This window comes from Miscanthus floridulus, chromosome 6, assembly GCF_019320115.1.
Source record: "Miscanthus floridulus cultivar M001 chromosome 6, ASM1932011v1, whole genome shotgun sequence".
Lineage (NCBI taxonomy): Eukaryota > Viridiplantae > Streptophyta > Magnoliopsida > Poales > Poaceae > Miscanthus > Miscanthus floridulus.
The window spans coordinates 23238574-23258249 of NC_089585.1; the positions used below are offsets into that span (position 1 = coordinate 23238574).

The window sequence follows — 19676 nt, forward strand, 5'->3', positions numbered from 1 at the left end:
TTCTATTCCAATTCCAAGCTGCAAGTCATGTATTACTTCTTGCCAACACACGTATGCAAATTACAGGCAACAGCTAGAGGCATCCGTTGAATGCATATGGGTTCAACATTCGTTAAAACTTGCACCACAGGCCACAGCGAAGTCAGTTTTTAACGACTATTTCAGGACCAGAGGAAGAAAAGCAACAACAGTATCCCTATATTCTCACAGCTCCTAACAAAATCATATGCAGGGATATAGATTTACAAAGGAGTCTTTCTTACTGAAAAAAAAAACAAGCGAAAATTACACAACTCAAAAAGAATTGTAAAGGAAATTTAGAGCACAAATCGCAGAGAAGGCAACAACGATGCTATGGCCTGTGGGTAAAATAGCCACCGTACCAACAAAACACAGAAAAAAAAGAAGTTTATTCCAATGAATAGCAAAGACATTCTCAATGCACACCAGAATAATGAGTAACCTATTGCTGCACCACCTTCCAAACACGAATGCAAGCATCCTCGCCAGCAGTCACCAGAGTATCATTCTCCAGGAAGGTTAAACCATGAACTCCACCAAGATGGGCTCCCTTGATAGTGACGCGACTGGCTGCTGGCTTGTCTATCTCGTAGACAATTGCACAGGTGTCCAGTGAGCCAGTGGCAACCAATCGACTGTCAGGTGACCAAGCCAGGGAGTTTATCCTAGCTGTGTGGTACAACATGTTCTTCAGCTTGACCTGTTAAAGAAAAAAATATTATGCTTACTGCAACCCAAAATATTGAGTAGAAAATAAGTCAGTCGAGCACATGAATTTCATGTAAAGAGGTAAAGGGCATTGCTCAACTTAAACACACTGAATGAAGTTTACAGAAAGAAAATAACCTTGGAACTCTCTTTAGATTAAGGGAAATATATTTTCAGCAAGACTTTGCATTAAATTGTTTTATTTTTCCATCAAACTAACGAAGATTACAAGGGTGTGAAATGATTACGAATAAAAAATATTTAGTAATCAAAAGACAGATTTAATATCTTTTGATGTGACATGGCCGGGAAAGGCAAGGTGTATTGAATCAATGAGCTGCATTAACCACAAGAAATATCAACAAAAACTCCAGCGAACTATAAACTGGTATAGACAAAACAGAAAAAGTGGCAAGTATGCATTACTTGACATGTTTAGGGGGAAAAATTCATAAGTAGTAACAACAAAAACTTGACAGTCCAATATTCATCATTTTACAACTGAAAAAAGAACTAGTAGTTGAAAACTGACAGTACCTCTCTACTTGCCCGATCCCACACAACAGCTTCCCTGTTGGCATCAGCAGAAGCAAACATAGAAACATCTGGCGAATAATGTATGGAAGTGATAGCGCCCCGGTGCTTCTCAAGCAGAGCTTCTTCTGTAAGCATATCGCCAGTGATGGAATAGATTCGCAGTTTCCCATCTTGAGCACCCACAACAGCTTCCGTGCCATCAGGAGATACCGAAGATGAAGTGATGGTATAGTTAACTTTGGTTGTAGAAATGACTTTTGAGTTGTGCAGTAATACAATCCCAGAATCAGTAGTGATCAGTGCAAATTCAGGTTTTTGAATTGCAAGGTTCAAAGCATTTGGCTGACCGCCTACATCAACTGACTCAGCATCTCCACACTGGTCTCCATTAAGAGGAATTCTGAAGACCTGATTTCAAGGAGAAACTATAAGTTATCATAATAACTGAGCCTAACCAAACTTCAGCACATGAAAAAGAAAATACATCAGTCAAAAATTTTGGATTCAGTATTTGATTTCATCAGTATTAATGAAATGAGATTATAAAAAGAAACTATTCATTTCATAATTACTGACATTTCAGGATTTACAAATCAATTGCCAGACATCAAGTTAATCCTCTAATTGTGTCTTTGGAAAGAAATGAACTTTATAAATATTGTCCTAAAGAATGATGGAGCCTGTGGCCCTTTCAAGTTATCTTGTTTAGCCATAGAAACTTCATCTGGCAATTTACAAACAGATAAGCTTACAGTCAGTGTTCAATGTTGAGATTTGTATATATTATTATCCTCTTACAAAATCACTCAAAGAAAGCAGATGTCTGGTCTCTACAGGCAGCTGTAGACATAGGATCGGCAAGGAGGAATAGATCAAAGAAAGCAGCTCCTCCAAAGGGAGGGTGAGATAACTAATCTATCTTGTTGTCTTGTATCAAGTGCCCGATCAACCGACCATATCATACTAGTTAAAACTCAAAATGCTAAAGTATCATTATTTTAATACCTAGCATATACACAATTATTGCCCCCTTGGAAACCTATAATACCAGCAAGAGAAAGTAGTCAAGATAGTCTAAACCCTTGACCCTTCAAATTAGTAGGGAATTTAAAAGAACCACATTTTCTGTACCAACCCAAAGGAACTAGTCTAATCTCATAAATCAAAACAAACCCTAGATAAAGATTTCTGTTTATCCTTAATAGATATGGATGAATACTAGTCATATGGGCAACCTGTTGATTTTTCTTACCTTATTATCATAACCTGAGGTAACAAGCTCTTCTTCTACTGCAGCAAAGCATTTTATTTGAGTGTTGTTTTTGCGCGTCAATCTGCCACCAAATCCAACACCCTGTATCCACCTCATGATGACACCATCATAGCTAGTAGATAGTATAGTTCTTGGGCTACTTTTAGGAAAGAAGACCAAAGAACTAACAGTCTTCAAATGTCCTGCAAATGTAACTGGTTCTTGGTCTGGGTTGCTTGCAGAGAACACATTAAATGTCCCACCAAGAGATACTGCCACGAGATGGTCATTCTGCCAGAGACAACCAACAAGCATATCATCCACACCTCCTATACCAGGGCAAGCCAAAGTTCGATTCAATTTCCCACTTGCATCTTCCATGATATCCCATACTTTCGCAGATTTATCAGCAGAAGCTGTTAGAACCTAAAGGCACCCGTAAAATAAGAGAAAACCATTAGAAGTGGATAAACACTTGAAATCATATGATATTGCTTAGATAGGCACACATAGGTCATGAGCACCAAACATCCATTGAAAGGAACTAAAATGCTTAAGTGCAATGCTACAAAAAAAAAGCTGAAAATTTGAAGGAAAAAGATAAGAGGTGCATAAAAAAATGAGATCATGCATATCCTAGATACAGGCTAGATCATTATGGGATCTACGTTGAAATCAAATACTTTGTTGATGGTCCAGTATCCTTATAGGTGGATTATGTTATATGTTCAACAGAGTTACGTTTTATCAAGCATATTTTCTGAATCTGTGTGTTGTTCCTGAATCATGCCTAACAAATAATTCCACATCTAATCTAAGACAATCTAGGTACACTATAAAGTATAAACAGGACATCTAGAAGTTAGAACTATGACATGAGAACTAAAAACAGAGAACAATTAATATCAAATTACCTGTTTACTGTCAGGACTCCAGCTAACAGCATATATGCTCCCTGTATGACCGCCTTCAGTGGAAAGCTCTCCTATCTTCTCTCCAGTTTTGCCATCATATATCAAACCCTTCTTATCAGAACTCACAGTGATAAACTTACTACCATCAGGAGCATATCGGATACAGTTAACAAAATTTGAGTGATCCCTGATTTGCAAAGTGAATTGAAAAATGTGAAATATGTATCCCAGGTGCCAGAAGTAAATAATGCTACAGGATGATGCATAAATACATAACGAATGACAACTAAAAGAAGTGCTTGTGAAATGTGCAAAGCATGTAAATCAATAGGAACATTCTATTTTGAATGCATGGAGCAGGTGCAGGACAGAGCATCTATGTACTCCAGTCACTCCAATGTGTGTTGGCTTCAGTCTGTCATACTGGAGCACAGAATCAGTATACAGGAACAAGCCTACAGCTACTGGAAAACCTTAATTATGCAAGAAACAGCTTCAATTTCTGCATAGGTCAGGAAGTAAACTAAAAAAATGAAACAACATCGCTATAGGTGTTGAAAACAGATCCTGCAGTAACCAAAACTTGTGTCAGACTACAATTGTCTTTTCTGTCAAGTGTTAAGATATATATAAGCAAAGCTCAATAAATATCACATATTGTTATGGAAAACAAGAGAAAAAAAATGAAAAGAAAAGGGTAAACTATATTAGGATAGGTTAGAGTGTAACTGCATAAGCAAATGCAAGACAGGATAAATTCTGATAGATGACACCCCATGTTAACATGACTACATCGCTGATACAGGGGTAAATGAAGGTTTTAATTCACACACTTGTAATAAATGTATTATAGTAAGCCACATCAGATGTGTATATCTGGCCCATTGGCAAAAGGTAAGCAAGATCGTAACAAAACTGTTATGGCAGGAGAGTTATAGCTATACACTGTTAGGTAGGTCTGGAAACCAGAGACGACTACTGACCTTATGGAATGCTTGAATTTGAATGGTGGTCCTTCATAAAAGTTAGCCAGAAAATCTTCACCACATGTCACAATGCGAAATGGACGTGTCGGCTTGAAGTCACAGCTCAGAACCCTCTTTGAGTGCCCATCAAACTCACCAACTGTGCTGCCAGAGTCCCACCTACATAATGCAAAGAACTTAAATAAGACACAAACAACAAACAACAAAATCATTATGGTCCTGGCCTGTTCCTATGAGGAGAATTTTTCTTCAATTATGTATTACTTATTATTATATGAACTAAATGATGGCTAAATAATTGTCATTCAAACAAACAAGAGTACATGTATAGTCTAACATAATGTCAATTGACGGTGATGCTTAATCTGAAATAAGATAAAGAACATATGGAAGTTTCAAGGAGTAAACCTAATAGGCCCCTCCATTTTTCCGTGCCAATTATGAATCAAAATACATTGGGCATGCAGGAATCATTTAATCATCCCGATTTCAAGAAATACTTCATCCAATTCACAGAATCCTGTAGGCCTGAACAATCCATGTGTGATGGGGACAACGGCTAGCCCGTCATCCCCATTGCAAAGCACTTCATAGAATACATCCCTCGAACGGCCTCGTATGGCCAGATCACCAGCCAACTGCTAATCTCAATTAGAAGCATCGAATGGTAGCAATCTGTGCTCTCCCCCGAATCCCGATCACGGCCACCCCACAAAAAGGCGGCACCATTGGCTTTTCCCCTAACCTCCGAATCCTTCAAATGAGATCGAGATGGAAGGAAGAGAGAAGAGCGTGCAAAGTTTGTACTCACACGAATGCGCGGACGAAGGACTTGCCCTTGCCGTCCCCGGAGACGACGATGCGCAGGCCGTCGGGGGACCAGCGGAGGTCGTCGACGCGTCCCGAGAGGGGGCGAAACTCGGCCTTGAGCGCGCGGTCGCCGTAGCGGCCCCAGACGCGGACGCAGCCGGAGGTGTCGGCGGAGGCGACCCACTCGCCGTTGGGGGAGAAGCGGGCGACGGTGGTGGGGTAGGCGTGGTCCGGGTAGGCCCAGGCGTCGAGGGGCGCATCGAGGCGGCGGATGATGACGCTGCGGCCCGTGCAGTAGGCGATCGTGTCCGTCTTGGGGTCCCCGGCCAGGAGGATCCCACGGCCGCGTTCCGTCGCCGGCGAGCACGCGTACGTCTCCACCAGCTGCGCCATTTTTTTCTTCCTCCTTGCGTCGCGTGATCTGAGGTCGCGAGAGGGAAGGGAGTGGTGAACAGGTGGTGGTGCTTACACGTTTACCGGAATAATCGGTGTGTACGAACGAATGCGTTCCGTAGCAAATTCTCTCTCCTGTTCGACAGGTGGGCCCCAGCTTATATTGGACCCCGCACGTCAGTGAAACCATCTGTCAGCAAATAAACAGTGTTTTTCTCTCACAACAAATTAGCAAACAGTACCGATGAAAGGCTTTGTAGGAGTACAGAGTTATGGTTGGCGTAATGTGCACACCAAGAGATGGCTCTCGATGTATGGTGCAAGGACTTAGTTATTGCAGCAACGTCCGCAAACTGGATCCATGCGTGTCTACATGAGTGCACAAGCAAAGGACAACACGGTTCATATAAAAATGGATTCATATTTTCTGAGAGAAAACAATTTTTCTAAGGTTAAATTAGATTTTAGTATTTTTATATGCATACTATCTTTTTTGTTAAAGTATGATTGACTATCGTTCCTCGTGGCTAACTTGTACCATGTCAACCAAAACCATTTTTAGTAATCGCTTAAGGAGTAAAATGGACGGTTTAAAAATTCAGAAGAATCTAAAAATCCAGTTTCTGATTAAGGGCGGCAAAGCGAACTTGCAGAATACTTGAGGTTGCAAGATGTACCTTTTTCCTTGTTATATCCCTTTGTTCTTAGAAAAAATATAACTATGAGATCCGTGCCAGTCAAACAAGTTTAAATTTTTATCAAGTTTATAGAAAATATAATCAACATTTATGTTTTCAAGTAAGTTTACTATAAAAATACATTATGTAATTTATCTAATACTCCCTCTGTCTAGGAAAACATGCAACTATGGGTTGCGTGCCAGATAAAGTTGTTCATATTTGACCAAGTTTTTAGTGAATAATATTCATATTTATGACTCTAAATTAATTTATTATGAAAATATATTTCATATTTGATCTAATGATATTTATTTGATGTTATAAATATTTATAGTTTTTTACCTATAATTAGTCAAACAAGATATACTAAAACATGGTACTGCGCTAGAATTGCATGTTTTCCTGGACAGAGGGAGTACTTATTTTGTATTATAAATATTAGCAATTTCTTAATAATTTTAGTCAAAGTTTAAATTATAATCATATTTTTTTAGAAAAAGAATTATATATTTTTTTGGGACGAAGGAAATAGATAAGCATGTGAAGCCCACACCAGGTCCATACCATTGTCAATGAGGCCCATTATCATCAGTCCACGGCCTCTTCCCGAGCTCCTGCCGTCGTGTGCGCCTCCGCCTGCCGCCTGCGCCGCGCCTGGCGTATCTGCCCCTTCCCGCGGCCGAAGGCGTCGTTCCCCGCCGCCGCTTCGCCCGCCGGACGCAAGCCGCCGCGGCCAGCCCGACTCGGACTGAGGAAGCAAAAACGGAGCCGACCGCCGCCAGAGCAACTCGCCCGCCGACTCCTGAAGCCGCCGAGGGACCTAGGTAAGGATCGACGCTTCAATCCCATTCCCATTGCGCCAACTCTGCCCTCCACTCTGACACGATTTTCCTCCACTTTGGTCTTTGGATATCGGTGTCAGGCTTCCCACCTATTCATGGCTCGCTGCCTCGTCGCCCGCCACTTCCTCCCGCACCTCCGCCTCCACGCGCCGCGTCTCCTGTCTGCTCCACCGCCGACGCTGGGCATGCTTACTCGAGCTGTCGGACTGTCGTTTCCTCCGGTTCAGGCGCCTCAAGGTGCGGGCTGTTCGAATTCGATAACCCGCCCCCCCCCCCCCCCCCCCCCCCCCCCCCCCCCCCCCACGCGCGCGCCTTTGGTCTCGTCTTTGGCGATGAATGATGTGAGATTAGTGTGATGGAGCACGAGGGGACGCATGCATCATTGGCTCATCGCCACCACCTGCATCTGAAAACTGCATATGCTACAGTGTGCGTAACCCATTTCACTTCTTGATTGTGTTTACCTGATTTGGGGAAAGAAGCTATAGAACTGAAGTATACCACTATTGTTCTACACTGTATGTTTCCTCTCGGGGGGAAAATGACAAAGTATTTCTTAAGATTAAGACAACGGAATATTTTTTTCTCGAACGCGCAGGAGAGCTGCATGTCGTTTCATTGATAGATAGAAAAAAAATATCCGATTACAACCCAATTCCACGGCTGGGGTTAAGACAGCAGAATATTGGGATTTTCAGATGCAGAGTACGCCAAAACCTCAGCACTTCCTTCTTTTCTGGCAAAGTGGATTTACACTCCTTGCACTCCAGACAGTCAGTGGTTTGTTTGAAATCTTCTGTTGCTTCATGTGAAGGATGGTAACTTGCCAAGTACCCCCTCTGATTCCAAATGTAGGTTTAGGTTGTTTAGGACAGCGACACAGTCTCAAATGTGACACCTTGACTTGTAAAATTTATTGAAATACACCATTTCTGTTATCGAACATGCAGCAGAGCTGTATATCTTTGTATTACGAAGGATAAAAAACGTACCATTTCAAATAGTGAAAATTATATATATTATAAAAATATTTCCATGATGAATATGATAACAGCAACCATCTGTTGTGAATCTATGTAACTCGTTATCAGTGGTCCAAGTTAAAAACGTTTGACTGGATAGAATCCTAAAACAACCTACATCTGGAATTGGAGGTAATAGTAGATAATTTAATACAAGGTGCATTGGTTGATGTTAAGGTGGTCGTGGAGGCAAACTAATAGTTTGATCAGTCTAGAATGTTGTAGTTATTTTGTCAAAATGGATAAATGAACCTTTAGGGAGTACAATTTATACTGAAGGGAATTTCTTATCCAGGAACCCGATACTTTGCTGACGATCGCTCACAGTACGATCTGTTTGGTAAAAGAAGGCCTGGGGATGAGGAGTTCAGAAAAGCTTGGCAGGAGGACGTAGATGAAGAGGACTGTCTGTGGACAGGTAGTGAAGATGACGACGACGACGAAGAGAGTGATACAAAACTGGAGAGTGAAATTAAGAAAGTGAAGAGGCAAGCCAAGGAAAATTCAAATCTTATTGATGCTGATGACAGTGACGAGTTAAGAAGTATATGCCCTGAGAGTGATGAAGATGATATGACTCTCTGGAGTGGCAGTGAAGACGATGATGACGATGATATTCCCTCCGAAGCACATCCTAGTGAACGCAGTGATTCATATATTGATAAGGTGTTTGAATTTGACGAGTCACCAAAGTACCGCACAATCTCAGAGCTGTTGAAAGTAGAGAATGAACCACCTGAGCTATCTCCGGGAAAGCAAGCAAGAAAACTTGCCGTAGAAAATGCTCTTAAAAAGTTGAAGAAAGGCCCTGATGGACGCTACATTAACGTATTTGATGTTGTTACTGATATAGATATCCTGATTGGTGCATTTGAGAACATTGTTTCAGGACCAGAATATGCAGAGCTGCGGGAGGGTGGACCAAAAAAGCTCAATATACAGTTCTTTAAGGATATACAGGCACGCATGAGGGACCCAAATTTCAAGTTTTCTCCAGAGTTGAAGTTAAAGCCAAAGAGTAAATTAGTGTCTAGGAAAAAGTGGCAGAAAGCCAAAGCTAGGAAGAGGAAAAATGACAGACGTTGAGGTTATCATACCTCGTAATGTATTCATCTCTTTTTCCCTCACATCAGAATGCTTTCTTCAGATGGTTCACGAATTATCTGTAGTGTTATTCACAATGGGATATGCTTGGTGTGATGGCACAAGCACTTCAAGAAAAACATAAATGTTCATATCATTCACATGTGACGTCTGTTCTATTTGGCGATTGAGAGTTCTGAATTACTGTCTATCTGAGTCCAGCAAGAAGCAGGGAGTATGATTCTCTTTGTTCACACTGGAGTGATACGAAGTTTGTGTACAACTAACTCAAGTCAGACTTGAAGTTTCTCTGTTATCTTCACTCTTCAACACATGCATGTCTTGATATTCTCAACTGTTTCTATAATTGAAGTCTGTGAGGAAATGATTTGCTCAAACTGTTGATTTTGCATAGTTTCTCAGTTTCTCTTGTATCTGAGGTGAATAGCTAATGTCCTTTGTAACGCTTACAAGTTATATGAGTTGGACCAACTACAGTATTACAGTACCAGATTTACCACTAACCTTTGTGGTCATACTTGTTGACTTGGTGTTGATTGACTAAGCACTATGGAGGTCAGGCCTTATGTTGCATGTTTATATAACCAATATATCATTAGAAGCTGTATATAGCTGTCATGACAAACTAACAGTTTATTTCCCCTGATAGTTTCATAGGACATAAAATTTGTTTCTTTGTATTGTTCGAGTGCACATGTTTACTTAGTATGCAATTATCTGTTTCCGCAAACTATTGTGCTTGTTCGGTCTTTCATAACCTTCAACACTAAGATTACATCAAAACCATTTGAAATCATCTCTTAGTGCTAGTACAATATAAACCAGTCCTGGCTGGTGTGAGCGGTAACTGGCTGGACTTCAGTGACTTGGTTTGGACTTGTTTTGAAATGGTTGGTTACCAATACCACTGGGTTCATCTCTTACTTGCTGGTACAATATAAACCAGTCCTGGCTGGTGTGAGCGGTAACTGGCTGGACTTTAGTGACTTGGTTTGGACTTGTTTTGAAATGGTTGGTACCAATACCACTGGGTTTTTTCTTTTTTTTTTCCTTGTAGTACGCCTTATGCAGTTCGAAGATTATACACTAAGGACATATTTGGCTTGCGCCCTCCCAGGCAGCATGAGCACCAGGCAGCCTTCTCAGCCTCAGGCGTTCGAAATCAGACGCCTGGGAGCTAGTGCAGTGCTAGGCAAAGCTGCCTGGGACGCAATTAAACAGCCCCTAATTGTCTGTCCTAATGGCTAAATAACATTGTTTGGATGGTTGATCACTTATTTGTAGTTCATATAGTAGATTGTTGCTAATGCTAACTGTCGTGTGAAGACTGATGCTGTCATTCCACTACCTGCTGTGATAAATTGAAGGTTCAGCCTGCATATTGAAAAGTTTAATTTGTTGAGCAATCCATGGTTACTCAACCCTGTTTATCATGCTGGCTGGATCTGATTGTTGTGCCAACTGGCAACTGAGCCAATAAAGCCGTCGGACTTTTGTTGTGACGTGGTGACCTTTATTTTTGTTACCACTGTATGGTGGATTTCTTATATGAGAAGTTGCCTTGTTAATGTGAAGGTTCGAAAAATCAATGGTTTGCAGTATATTTGATCTAGAGCAATGGGATTGAAAACTGTCATGCAAGTAATTTACTTGCTTGTGTTCACTTCTCCTTTTCAGGTAGAGCGAAGGCAAGGAAGCTTCTTATGGGATCATGCAGGTGAGCATGCTCACTTTATTCACGCATCTCACCTCAATTATAGCTACTCTACAATATTGAATTGCTTCCAAACAGAATTATAAGATTCGTTGTCTTAGTTTGTTCTCTGGAAGCATGAGGGGCAGATCAATATTAAAGTTCTTGAGCTTGTTGCTACTGCTGAAATGCTATTACAAAGTCTGAAAAGCATCCACTGCTGAAGTTTCCTTTGTGAATATTGTAGTTGGCTGTCTCCACAGCCTAATGATCTATTGTAGGCTTTTCAGACTTCCATTGGGGACCTTAAAGTTTCGTCCTCCACTTTTTACTCACATAAAGTTAAACCAAAGTATACAATAAGACGGTGAACATATAGCGTACATCAAGGATTCATCTATGGTTTTATTAATTGACAAAAAGGCAGGTTACTTTGAACCCTGAAAGAAGGGCAGGCCTGGTGCAAGTGGTAGAGTCTTATCGCCTGTGACCGGAAGGTCCCGGGTTCAAGTCGTGGTCTCCTCGCATTGCACATGCGAGGGTAAGGCTTGCCACTGACATCCTTCCCTAGACCCTGCACGGAGCGGAAGCTCTCTCCACTGGGTACTTTGAAGATATGTTTATTAGTTTGGAACTTTGGATAAGGAGTGATTTCTTCACGATCGGTTATGCTTGATCAAATGAATAAGGTAAGTACGCTCAACTTGCAAGTTAAGTATTCTTTTATGTTTCATTCTTAGTTTTAATTGAGCTTTAGAATTCCAGTTCATCAAATATAATAATATTTTGAGTTGTGATAATGACTAACCGGAACTAATCTAGTCCGCAACAAGAACATCGTGTCTTTAAAATTTTCAGAAATGACACGACTTCAGTGGTAGCTTTTACAGTTAAGGTCCCCATACTGCTTAAACTGCCCACATTTCGAAGTACCACTAATATACAAAACATCACCCAAATACCAAAGCTCTGAATCAAAAGTCTGGCATGTCTGTTGAGGTGAATGTCGCATTCCAGAGAGAATCTCATCACCTCCCCCAATGGTTCTCTGCCCGCTTGTTCATCTCGCAGGGGCCAAGTTTTCTTGGTAGTTGCAAGTAGCATTTCACTGTGCTTCACAACTACAGGTCAAAAAGCGTGGTGCCCCCGCTCAGACCTTGCCGTCGCAGAGCCTCCTCTTTGTTGAAGAGGTTTGTTTTTGCCCTTTATATTCACCCCCCCCCCCCCCCCCCCCCCCCCCTCTCATTATAATCCCTTGTGCTAAAAGCAAGCATCAATTTTATTCTAGTGATATGCCAAAGCTGCCTGATAAAGTCTAAAGATGATCGTTTGTGTTTATAGTTTACTGTGCATGGCTTTCCATGCCCTCGGCTGGGTTCCAGCTTTTGTCCACTGTTTCCTGTGTTCTGGTCCCTCAGTTCTTACTCCTCACCGCCTGGCTTGCTGAGACGTTTGCTGTACGTGGGTCTCACATGGCTGTTGGAGTACTTCTCCCCTCATAGGCTCATACACACAAAATGCATGTGTGCGGGGGCGAGATGTTGACTGAAATGGAGAAAGCCTCATTTCAACTACGCTAGCATCATGTACTGGCTCTGCTTTAGTGTCTCTCAGCTTTTCTGCTAGGGAAAAACCTCTTTTCCACAAAGCTTGTGTGTTGGGTATCAATACGGCAAGGGACTCGTTACCCAAGTTACGTCCTGACACTGTCTCCAACAACTCATGCATCACGGCATGCAAACCCAAAATACGTACTCCATGTTGCTTTTATCGATGGAAAACGCGCTTCAATGGACGACACAAACGAGGAATGCATTTTGGGTGGGACGCGATGCACGACCCAAAAAAGCGTCGTCCGCCCCGTCCCCGACGAACTCGCTGCCGCCTGCGCCCCGCGTGGTCGTCCGCCCCGCCTCGTTTCCCTGACCACGGCCCACGTCGACCGCAGCGCGGCCATGGCGCCCACGGCCCTCCACCTCCTCCTCACCATCCTCTGCCTTGGCTCGCGAATTCGCCGCGCCTCCCTGATCTCGTCTCTCCGCGAGCCGGTGATCCCTCAGATCCGCCGGCCTCGTACCACCTCCTGCCGCCCTACTGCTAGATCTAGCCTTGGCTCCACAAAATCCTGCGACATCGAAGACGAGCTGGGCAGGAGAGCGGAGGTAGGTCGCAGGAGTCATGGAACCAGGCCCGCTCCGACAGACGCTGCAGCGATGGCTCCCAGCACTCCTCCACCACGCGGCACCTGACGGCAGCACGGCGTGGCCGACAGGGCAAGGTGGGTCCGCAGTGGGGTCCGCGGCGGGGAGCGGCGTGGCGTGCCCGTGGCGAGCGGCCGGAGCGGCGCGGCAGTTTTGTGTGCTCTGCTTTTGCGGTCGCTGTTGGAGAAGGAAAGTTTTGTGTGTGTGACTCTTTTACTGTGCGTGACCTAAACTGTACAATGGGTCTCTATTTTAGGTTTCTGTCATTGGAGATAGTCTGACGGAAAGAAAACTGGGTGTTGATCCAGATTTGTCCTGTTCGCTTGGCTGATAAGCCATGTCTGAAAGTATGGTTGGCTGATTTGTTGTGAGAGAAAAATATTGTTCGTTGGCTGAAAAAAGTTCGGCTTATAAGCCAAGTGAACAGAGCAGTTTGCCCACAAGCGGCTTTGTCCTCTACCTTCAGCCATTGAGGAATCAGGACCATTAGTCGTGGAAAATTGGTCTGCTAGTTTATGCATATACTTGTTCAGCACAAGCGCTTGTTACCGTGCATATTTATTCTTCACTGAAATAAGCTGCACACTGGCATCTTAATGCTTGTTTCATCCCTGCATTTCAACTCCAACTCATGGTTTTATCAAAAAATTAAAAAAACCCTCCAATGAGTCTGTTCACTGGTTGATTTCTAGACTGATAAGCCTGGCTGGTGCTGGTTTGATAAGCCACCGAAACAAAGGACGGCTGATAGGGTTTCTTTTCCTGCAGGTTACTCGGAACGGTACAGCTGCTGCTGCACTGTCCATCCGTCCGGATCTTGCATTGAGTTGACCATCATCACTGCTGCAGGCGTGCGTGCCGCACGCTCCCTGAAGTGTATGAAATATTATACGCACATCAACCATTCCACCCATCCAAGGAGGAATAAACAAGCCATTTGTCTGCTAATTTCCCTTCCCGAGAATCTACACATTCTTTATACAGGTGAAGTGGGGGAACTGCTGTGCACTACAAAAATATTGCCTTTGTAGTTCGTACAGATAACAACTATTTTTTTTCTGATAAGGCATAACTAACTACTTGAAAACTGGATAAAAACTGCTAAAAAAGTTCTTGGAATTCTTAAGAATATACAGGGATAAGTGAGCTTGTGCATTCCACCTTTTGTGCCATCCCCCTCAGGCCTTGTTTAGATCACTTCCAAATTCTAAGTTTTTTTACTCTCTCTCCGTCACAGCAATTTTTAGCCGTTTGCATGGAGCATTAAATGTAGGTAAAAAAAATAACTAATTACACAGTTTAGTTGAAAATCACGAGATGAATCTTTTGAGCTTAGTTGGTTCACGATTGGACAATATTTATCAAATAAAACGAAAACGCTACTATTCATCGGGTTGCAGTTTTTTGCAATCTAAACATGGCCTCAGTCACATTTCGGTACAACACTGGAAAGTCGATCTTTCTAAAATCTTCAGAATAATAACAAATCCTAGTACTGGTATTTCTATGTTTGTTTATTTCGCAACAGGTATCAATTGTCTATATAAGGGGTGCGTTATGGTATCTGTACTATAGTCTGGCAAAGTGGTAAGAAAGACTGACGAGAAATCAGAATTTATTTTTGTTAGGGACCAATGCGTTCATGAAGGGAGCCACAACCATTATGATGGGCATTCATTTTCAACCACCTTTACCAGCATACACTTTCATCATGGAATTTGATCATGGCTGGAATCTTTGGTTTCAGCAGGCTCATAACTTTCTTTCAAGGAAAATGCTCCCATGGAATTCTCTTTATCTCCAGGGTTACAGGTTTGAAAGCTTCCTCCTCTTTGGTGATCGAAATTGTTACAATATGTAATTCTCCTAGTAATATTTCGACCTTAAACACTATTACACTACCCTGAGAAATTGTGCTGCCTAAACTAAAGTGCCGGGACTCGAAAGCTCTTGAGTCCTTTGTGCTTAATTAACTACTGTTTAATTTGTATTCACATGGCATGCTTTTACCAAGTCCACTCCAATGCTGTCACCGACAAATTTTGCCTGGCATGCATCACCCACAATGTTGACTGCTAAGGCTGTTTTAGTTAGACGAAATTTGGGAATTTAGCTACGGTAACACTTTCGTTTTTATTTGATAATTAATATTCAATCATAGACTAATTAGGCTCAAAATGTTCATCTCGCGATTTCCAACCAAACTGTGCAATTAGTTTTTTTTCATCTACATTTAATACTCCATACATGTATCATAAGATTCGATGTGATGAATACTGTAGCATTTTTTAGGAAAACTTTTTGTAACTGAACAAGGCCTAACAGTTGTTCACCCTCTCCACTGTTAGTCTAGGCCATGAGCAGCACTCACATGCCACAGCATACTAGTCCAAAGCCACAAACACCCAGATATACAATATACAAATTATAACAAGCCAGTCAGGGCAAAGCACTAGGCAGTAAAAGCCTAAAAGGTATTACATTACACTGTTTGATAACCCTCTCAAGTTGCCCCTACTTTCAACAACACATCTAAGTCAACACCATGATTCACTCTTGATACAGGCGAAACCATACGAGCAGTAAAATAATGGAAGGAAAAAAAAAACGAAAAAAAAGGTAGCAGGACTGCATCACCATTACCATGGTCCATCACCAACCTCTAGATTATAGGATTGTAGCTCATCCCTACATGACAACACAGCCCTTGGTGTTCTCATCACTGAACATGGTCTCCACATCCCCATTGCTGGCTGGGTAACCAGCACTGCCAGGATGGGGATGGTAGTAGTAATTGTAAGGGTTATAGTAGCCAGTGTAAGGGCTGATCTGGGGAGAGGAGTGGTACATCATCTGCGGCTGCTGCTGGGGCTGATGCATCATCATCATGTTGCTGTTCAGACCCCTCAAATTGTTCATCATCGCGGCCGTCGCTGCAGGGTGATGATGGTACCCCTGCATGCTCGCCATGAGGTTGTTGCTCTGCTGCTGCTGGAGATGCTGTTGCTGAAGACCTCCATAGCCGGCGGCGGCATAGGACGGGTGGTTGAAGCCTGTGTAGCCTTGGAAGCCAGGAGCAGCACTGCCGGCTCCCAAGCCATGGCTCAGGCCCAACATGCCACTCATGGCACCAGTGTTCCTCTGGGCACCATTAGCCGCCATCTTGGCGTTCGCCGCCGCCGCCGCCATGTTGATCGCATTAGCATTCTTCTGGTTCTGGACTCCGCCGCCCATCTTGGCATTTGCAGCTGCCATGTTGATCACATTTACATTCTTCTGGTTCTGGTGGTGGTTGTTCTGGTGATGATTGGCTCCGCCACCATTACCTTTCTTGCCATTGCCACTGTTGTGGTTATTGTTGACAGCAGCATTGTTCCCGTTCTTGTTCTGGTTCTGATGGTGGTTGTTGCTGTGGAATCCGAGCTGGCTCATCTTGTCCCCAAGGAAGCGAAGCTCCTCCTCATAGTCGTCGTCAAACTCATCGTCCTCGTCATCATACATGTCATCATCCTCCGAGCTGAGCTCAGGGAGCTGGTGCTTGTTGCTGTGCAGGTTCTTGAATGCCTTGAGGCCCTGCATGAGGCTCCCAACCCCTCCTTGCTTTCCCTGCTCCTTCTGGCCGCCATTGTTGTTCTTGTTGTGCCCATCCTTGCCCGGATTGGCACCTTGCTTCTGCTGCTGTTGATGCTGCTGGTGGCTCTGCTGCTGCTTCTGCTGGCCATTGTTGCCCTTGTGGCCCTGGTTGCCGCCGCCCTTCTGCTGTGACCACAGCTCCGCATGCTTGCCGCCCCTGGTGAGCTTCCTGATCAAGGTCTCCGAGTCCACATCGCCTGTCACCGACACCTTGTGGTTGTCCACATCAATGGCCACCGAGTACACGCCTGCCATGAGATGAGATGCAGCAGAGAGAGGTCACAGGCCGCTCGTGAGCAACGGTAACTAGTAATTACCATGTACTGTGTCACCGATTGGCGATTGCATGCATATCACAAGATGTGGGCTTGTGCAGTGAGTGGCGTTGCGATCCAGAGTACTTTCCTGCCCATCCATTTGAATGAACGGGCAGGAAATTTCACCTCAACCTGAGGTGAAAAGTCTGGGGCTCCCTATTTACTATAGCTCAGTAAAATAAAATGCACACCATCTCTAAAACCGGAATCAAGTTTTAGCGGTTCCTATCTTTGGTTCTCGTAAGGTAGAAGGATGGTATTAACAATCAATCTGGTCTGAACATCAAGTGCCCGTTACATGGAAAGGCGGGATCTCTTGTCGTGTAAACACATTTAGCAAGACACAGGGGTGGTTGCAAGTGGACAAAGCTCTCGGTTTTTATGGCCGGGCAGAAAAGATATTGGCAGTGAAGTGGCCGTCAAGGAAAAGGAGAACTGAAAACAAAGTACCACACCACCTTAGAGTAAGGCGCTCTTCTGTAGGAGGCCAAGAAATTGTGTGTGTGTGGGTGGCAGTAAACCTGTGTGTGTGCACGAGAGGGAGAGAAAGAGTGAGAGGGGGGGGGGGGGGGGGGGGGGGGGGGGGGGGGGGCGGAGGAGGAAGTACCTTCGATCTTCTGAAGAAGCTTCTTGACCTTGTGCTTGCACCCGTCACAGTGTATGTTCACCTTCAGCACATGGTTCTGCAAGAAACAAGCGAACAAGGCCCAAGAACAGTTCGAGTCAGCTCTCACTCAAGAAGCCACATGACTTGTAGAGAGAGAGGGAGAGGGAGAGAGAGGGAAACCTGGATCTTGACCAGCTTGAACTCCTCGTCCTTGGTCATTCCGTCCGGGGAGCACTACTGTGAGCAAGTCGCTGCTTGTGTGTGTGTGTGTGTGTGAGAGAGAGAGAGAGAGAGAGACTGCTGGCTGCTGGGGGATAAGAGAAGAGAAGAGAAGAGACGGACGGAGGAAGAGGAGGATGGGGCAGCTGATGGTGGGGAAGTGGAGGAGTGATAGTAGAGTCTCTGTTCTTGTTCTTGTGCTTGTGCCGTTGCAGGTGAAGCCACTACTCACTTCCCCCCGCCCGCATTTAAAAGAATGGCTCGGCAACGCTCCTCTCGGCCTCACCCTCACCCTCACCTGGGCCCTGCTGGCTGCTGGCTCTCTCTCCCCTCCTATATATCTCAGTGACCTGACCGAGACCGACCCTCTCACACACCCACATGGGCGCGCCTGGGCTTTGGCTTGGGCCTTCGTCTCCCTCGCCCTCCTTGGCTCCTGCCTGCCTGCCCCACCGCTGTGGGAAAAATATATTGCGACGCCCTGTACTATATATATACAGCCATGCCCACACCACACTCTCAGCTCTAGTACCTCTCTCCTATCGTTAGAATAGTGTGGTAAAACTTCACTTTTGTACTCCCTCCAGAACATTGTCCGGAGAGTCAAGAGAGCGAGGGGAAGCAAGGCGCCAAGGCCTGTGTGCGCGTCCCATTTTGCAGGCTGACACTGTACTGTACGTCGCGTGTTCAAAGCTAGAATTACGTTTTTTTTGTACGTTTTTTTTGAACGGACGGAGTACATTGCTATACAGTTTACGGTCTGCCACGGGACCTAATAGCATGCAACACATAATACAGTATTACTTATTGCCTGGAAAATTGGAAATTACTTGTATGTAATCACCTTTCACTCTTTCAGGGTGCCAAACTGCACCGAAACATGAAGCAATTGCGATACTGGACTGACTGGAGCTAAGCCACGTACAACAGTTGCGTGAGGCTGGGCGGGCGATGCTCGACGCAGAGAGGGCAGTCCGTCAGAGCGGAGGTAATGAGGGGTGACCTGGCCTATTTCCAACCGGAAACAGTGTTTTACCAAATTAGGTCAGCAGTAAATAAGTTACGATAACCTTCCGAAGATGCTGTGGTCCTTGCTCTGCCGCTGTGTCCGTGCGTGCGTGCTGCGAGCGGGGTGCCGTGTGCGCGTCGGAGTTTGGGCTCCGCACCAAAAACCTGTAAAGAGGGAGCACCGCGGGGTCCATCTACAGCATATAAAAATGTACTCTCTCCGAAAAAAACGCTACATCTGTGAATTACGTTTTTTTTACGGAGGAAGTATTTTATTACTGATAGTACGCTGCGTTTTTCTTTCTTGAGGATTTTTACTTATTTTATATCGTCTGTGTGTGCTGCGGAATGTGGAGTGGAGTACCCGTATAGTAGTGTCTGACTAGTTGCTGGTGAGAGCATAGTAGTGTCTGACTAGCTGGTGGTGAACAGCGCCCTGTAGCTTATATGTATCATTTGTTAGTTTTGATAATTTGTAAAGCTTAAGTTTTGTCTTATAATATACTGTCAGTTGCTTAAATATCATCTCAAAGCCACTCTGGATGCAATTTCTATACATTGGGCGTGTATATTGTTTGTTATTTGTTGATAAAATTTGTAAGGCTTAAGTTTTCTCTTTTCAAAGACATTGCTGGATATATAGGGGGTACTACAATTAGAGGCTGTCACTTTTGTTCAATAAAAATACCCATTTTTTTTCTAGGCAGTGAGTAACCCATACTTCAGTGC

General features: G+C 43.9%; 3 protein-coding genes across 6 annotated transcripts; 1 reads left to right on the forward strand and 2 right to left on the reverse strand.

Annotated features, from left to right (window-relative positions):
- Positions 1-60: 60 nt before the first annotated feature.
- Positions 61-5697, reverse strand: LOC136457848 (actin-interacting protein 1-2-like). Its single transcript, XM_066457851.1, has 6 exons — positions 5230-5697; positions 4416-4577; positions 3433-3619; positions 2519-2944; positions 1267-1674; positions 61-721 (listed from the first exon to the last, which is right to left on the reverse strand). The coding sequence occupies exons 1-6, from the start codon at positions 5619-5621 to the stop codon at positions 464-466; spliced, it is 1833 nt and encodes a 610-aa protein (XP_066313948.1). The 5' UTR covers positions 5622-5697; the 3' UTR covers positions 61-463.
- Positions 5698-6986: 1289 nt separating this feature from the next.
- Positions 6987-19423, forward strand: LOC136457850 (U3 small nucleolar RNA-associated protein 25-like). 4 transcript variants are annotated; one of them, XM_066457854.1, is made up of 8 exons: positions 6987-7125; positions 7224-7380; positions 8461-9688; positions 10947-11651; positions 12034-12152; positions 13932-14147; positions 14792-14975; positions 18799-19420. In XM_066457854.1, exons 2-3 carry the CDS (start codon positions 7239-7241, stop codon positions 9249-9251), a joined length of 933 nt encoding a protein of 310 aa, XP_066313951.1. In that variant the 5' UTR covers positions 6987-7125; positions 7224-7238; the 3' UTR covers positions 9252-9688; positions 10947-11651; positions 12034-12152; positions 13932-14147; positions 14792-14975; positions 18799-19420. The 4 variants fall into 4 exon arrangements, with proteins under 4 accessions (XP_066313951.1, XP_066313952.1, XP_066313950.1 ...); XM_066457855.1 differs by having other exon boundaries at positions 12090-12152; positions 18799-19419; XM_066457853.1 differs by having other exon boundaries at positions 10947-12152; positions 18799-19423.
- LOC136457849 (heavy metal-associated isoprenylated plant protein 37-like) lies at positions 15515-18237 on the reverse strand. Its single transcript, XM_066457852.1, has 3 exons — positions 17901-18237; positions 17721-17796; positions 15515-17044 (listed from the first exon to the last, which is right to left on the reverse strand). Exons 1-3 carry the CDS (start codon positions 17937-17939, stop codon positions 15852-15854), a joined length of 1308 nt encoding a protein of 435 aa, XP_066313949.1. The 5' UTR covers positions 17940-18237; the 3' UTR covers positions 15515-15851.
- Positions 19424-19676: the final 253 nt, after the last annotated feature.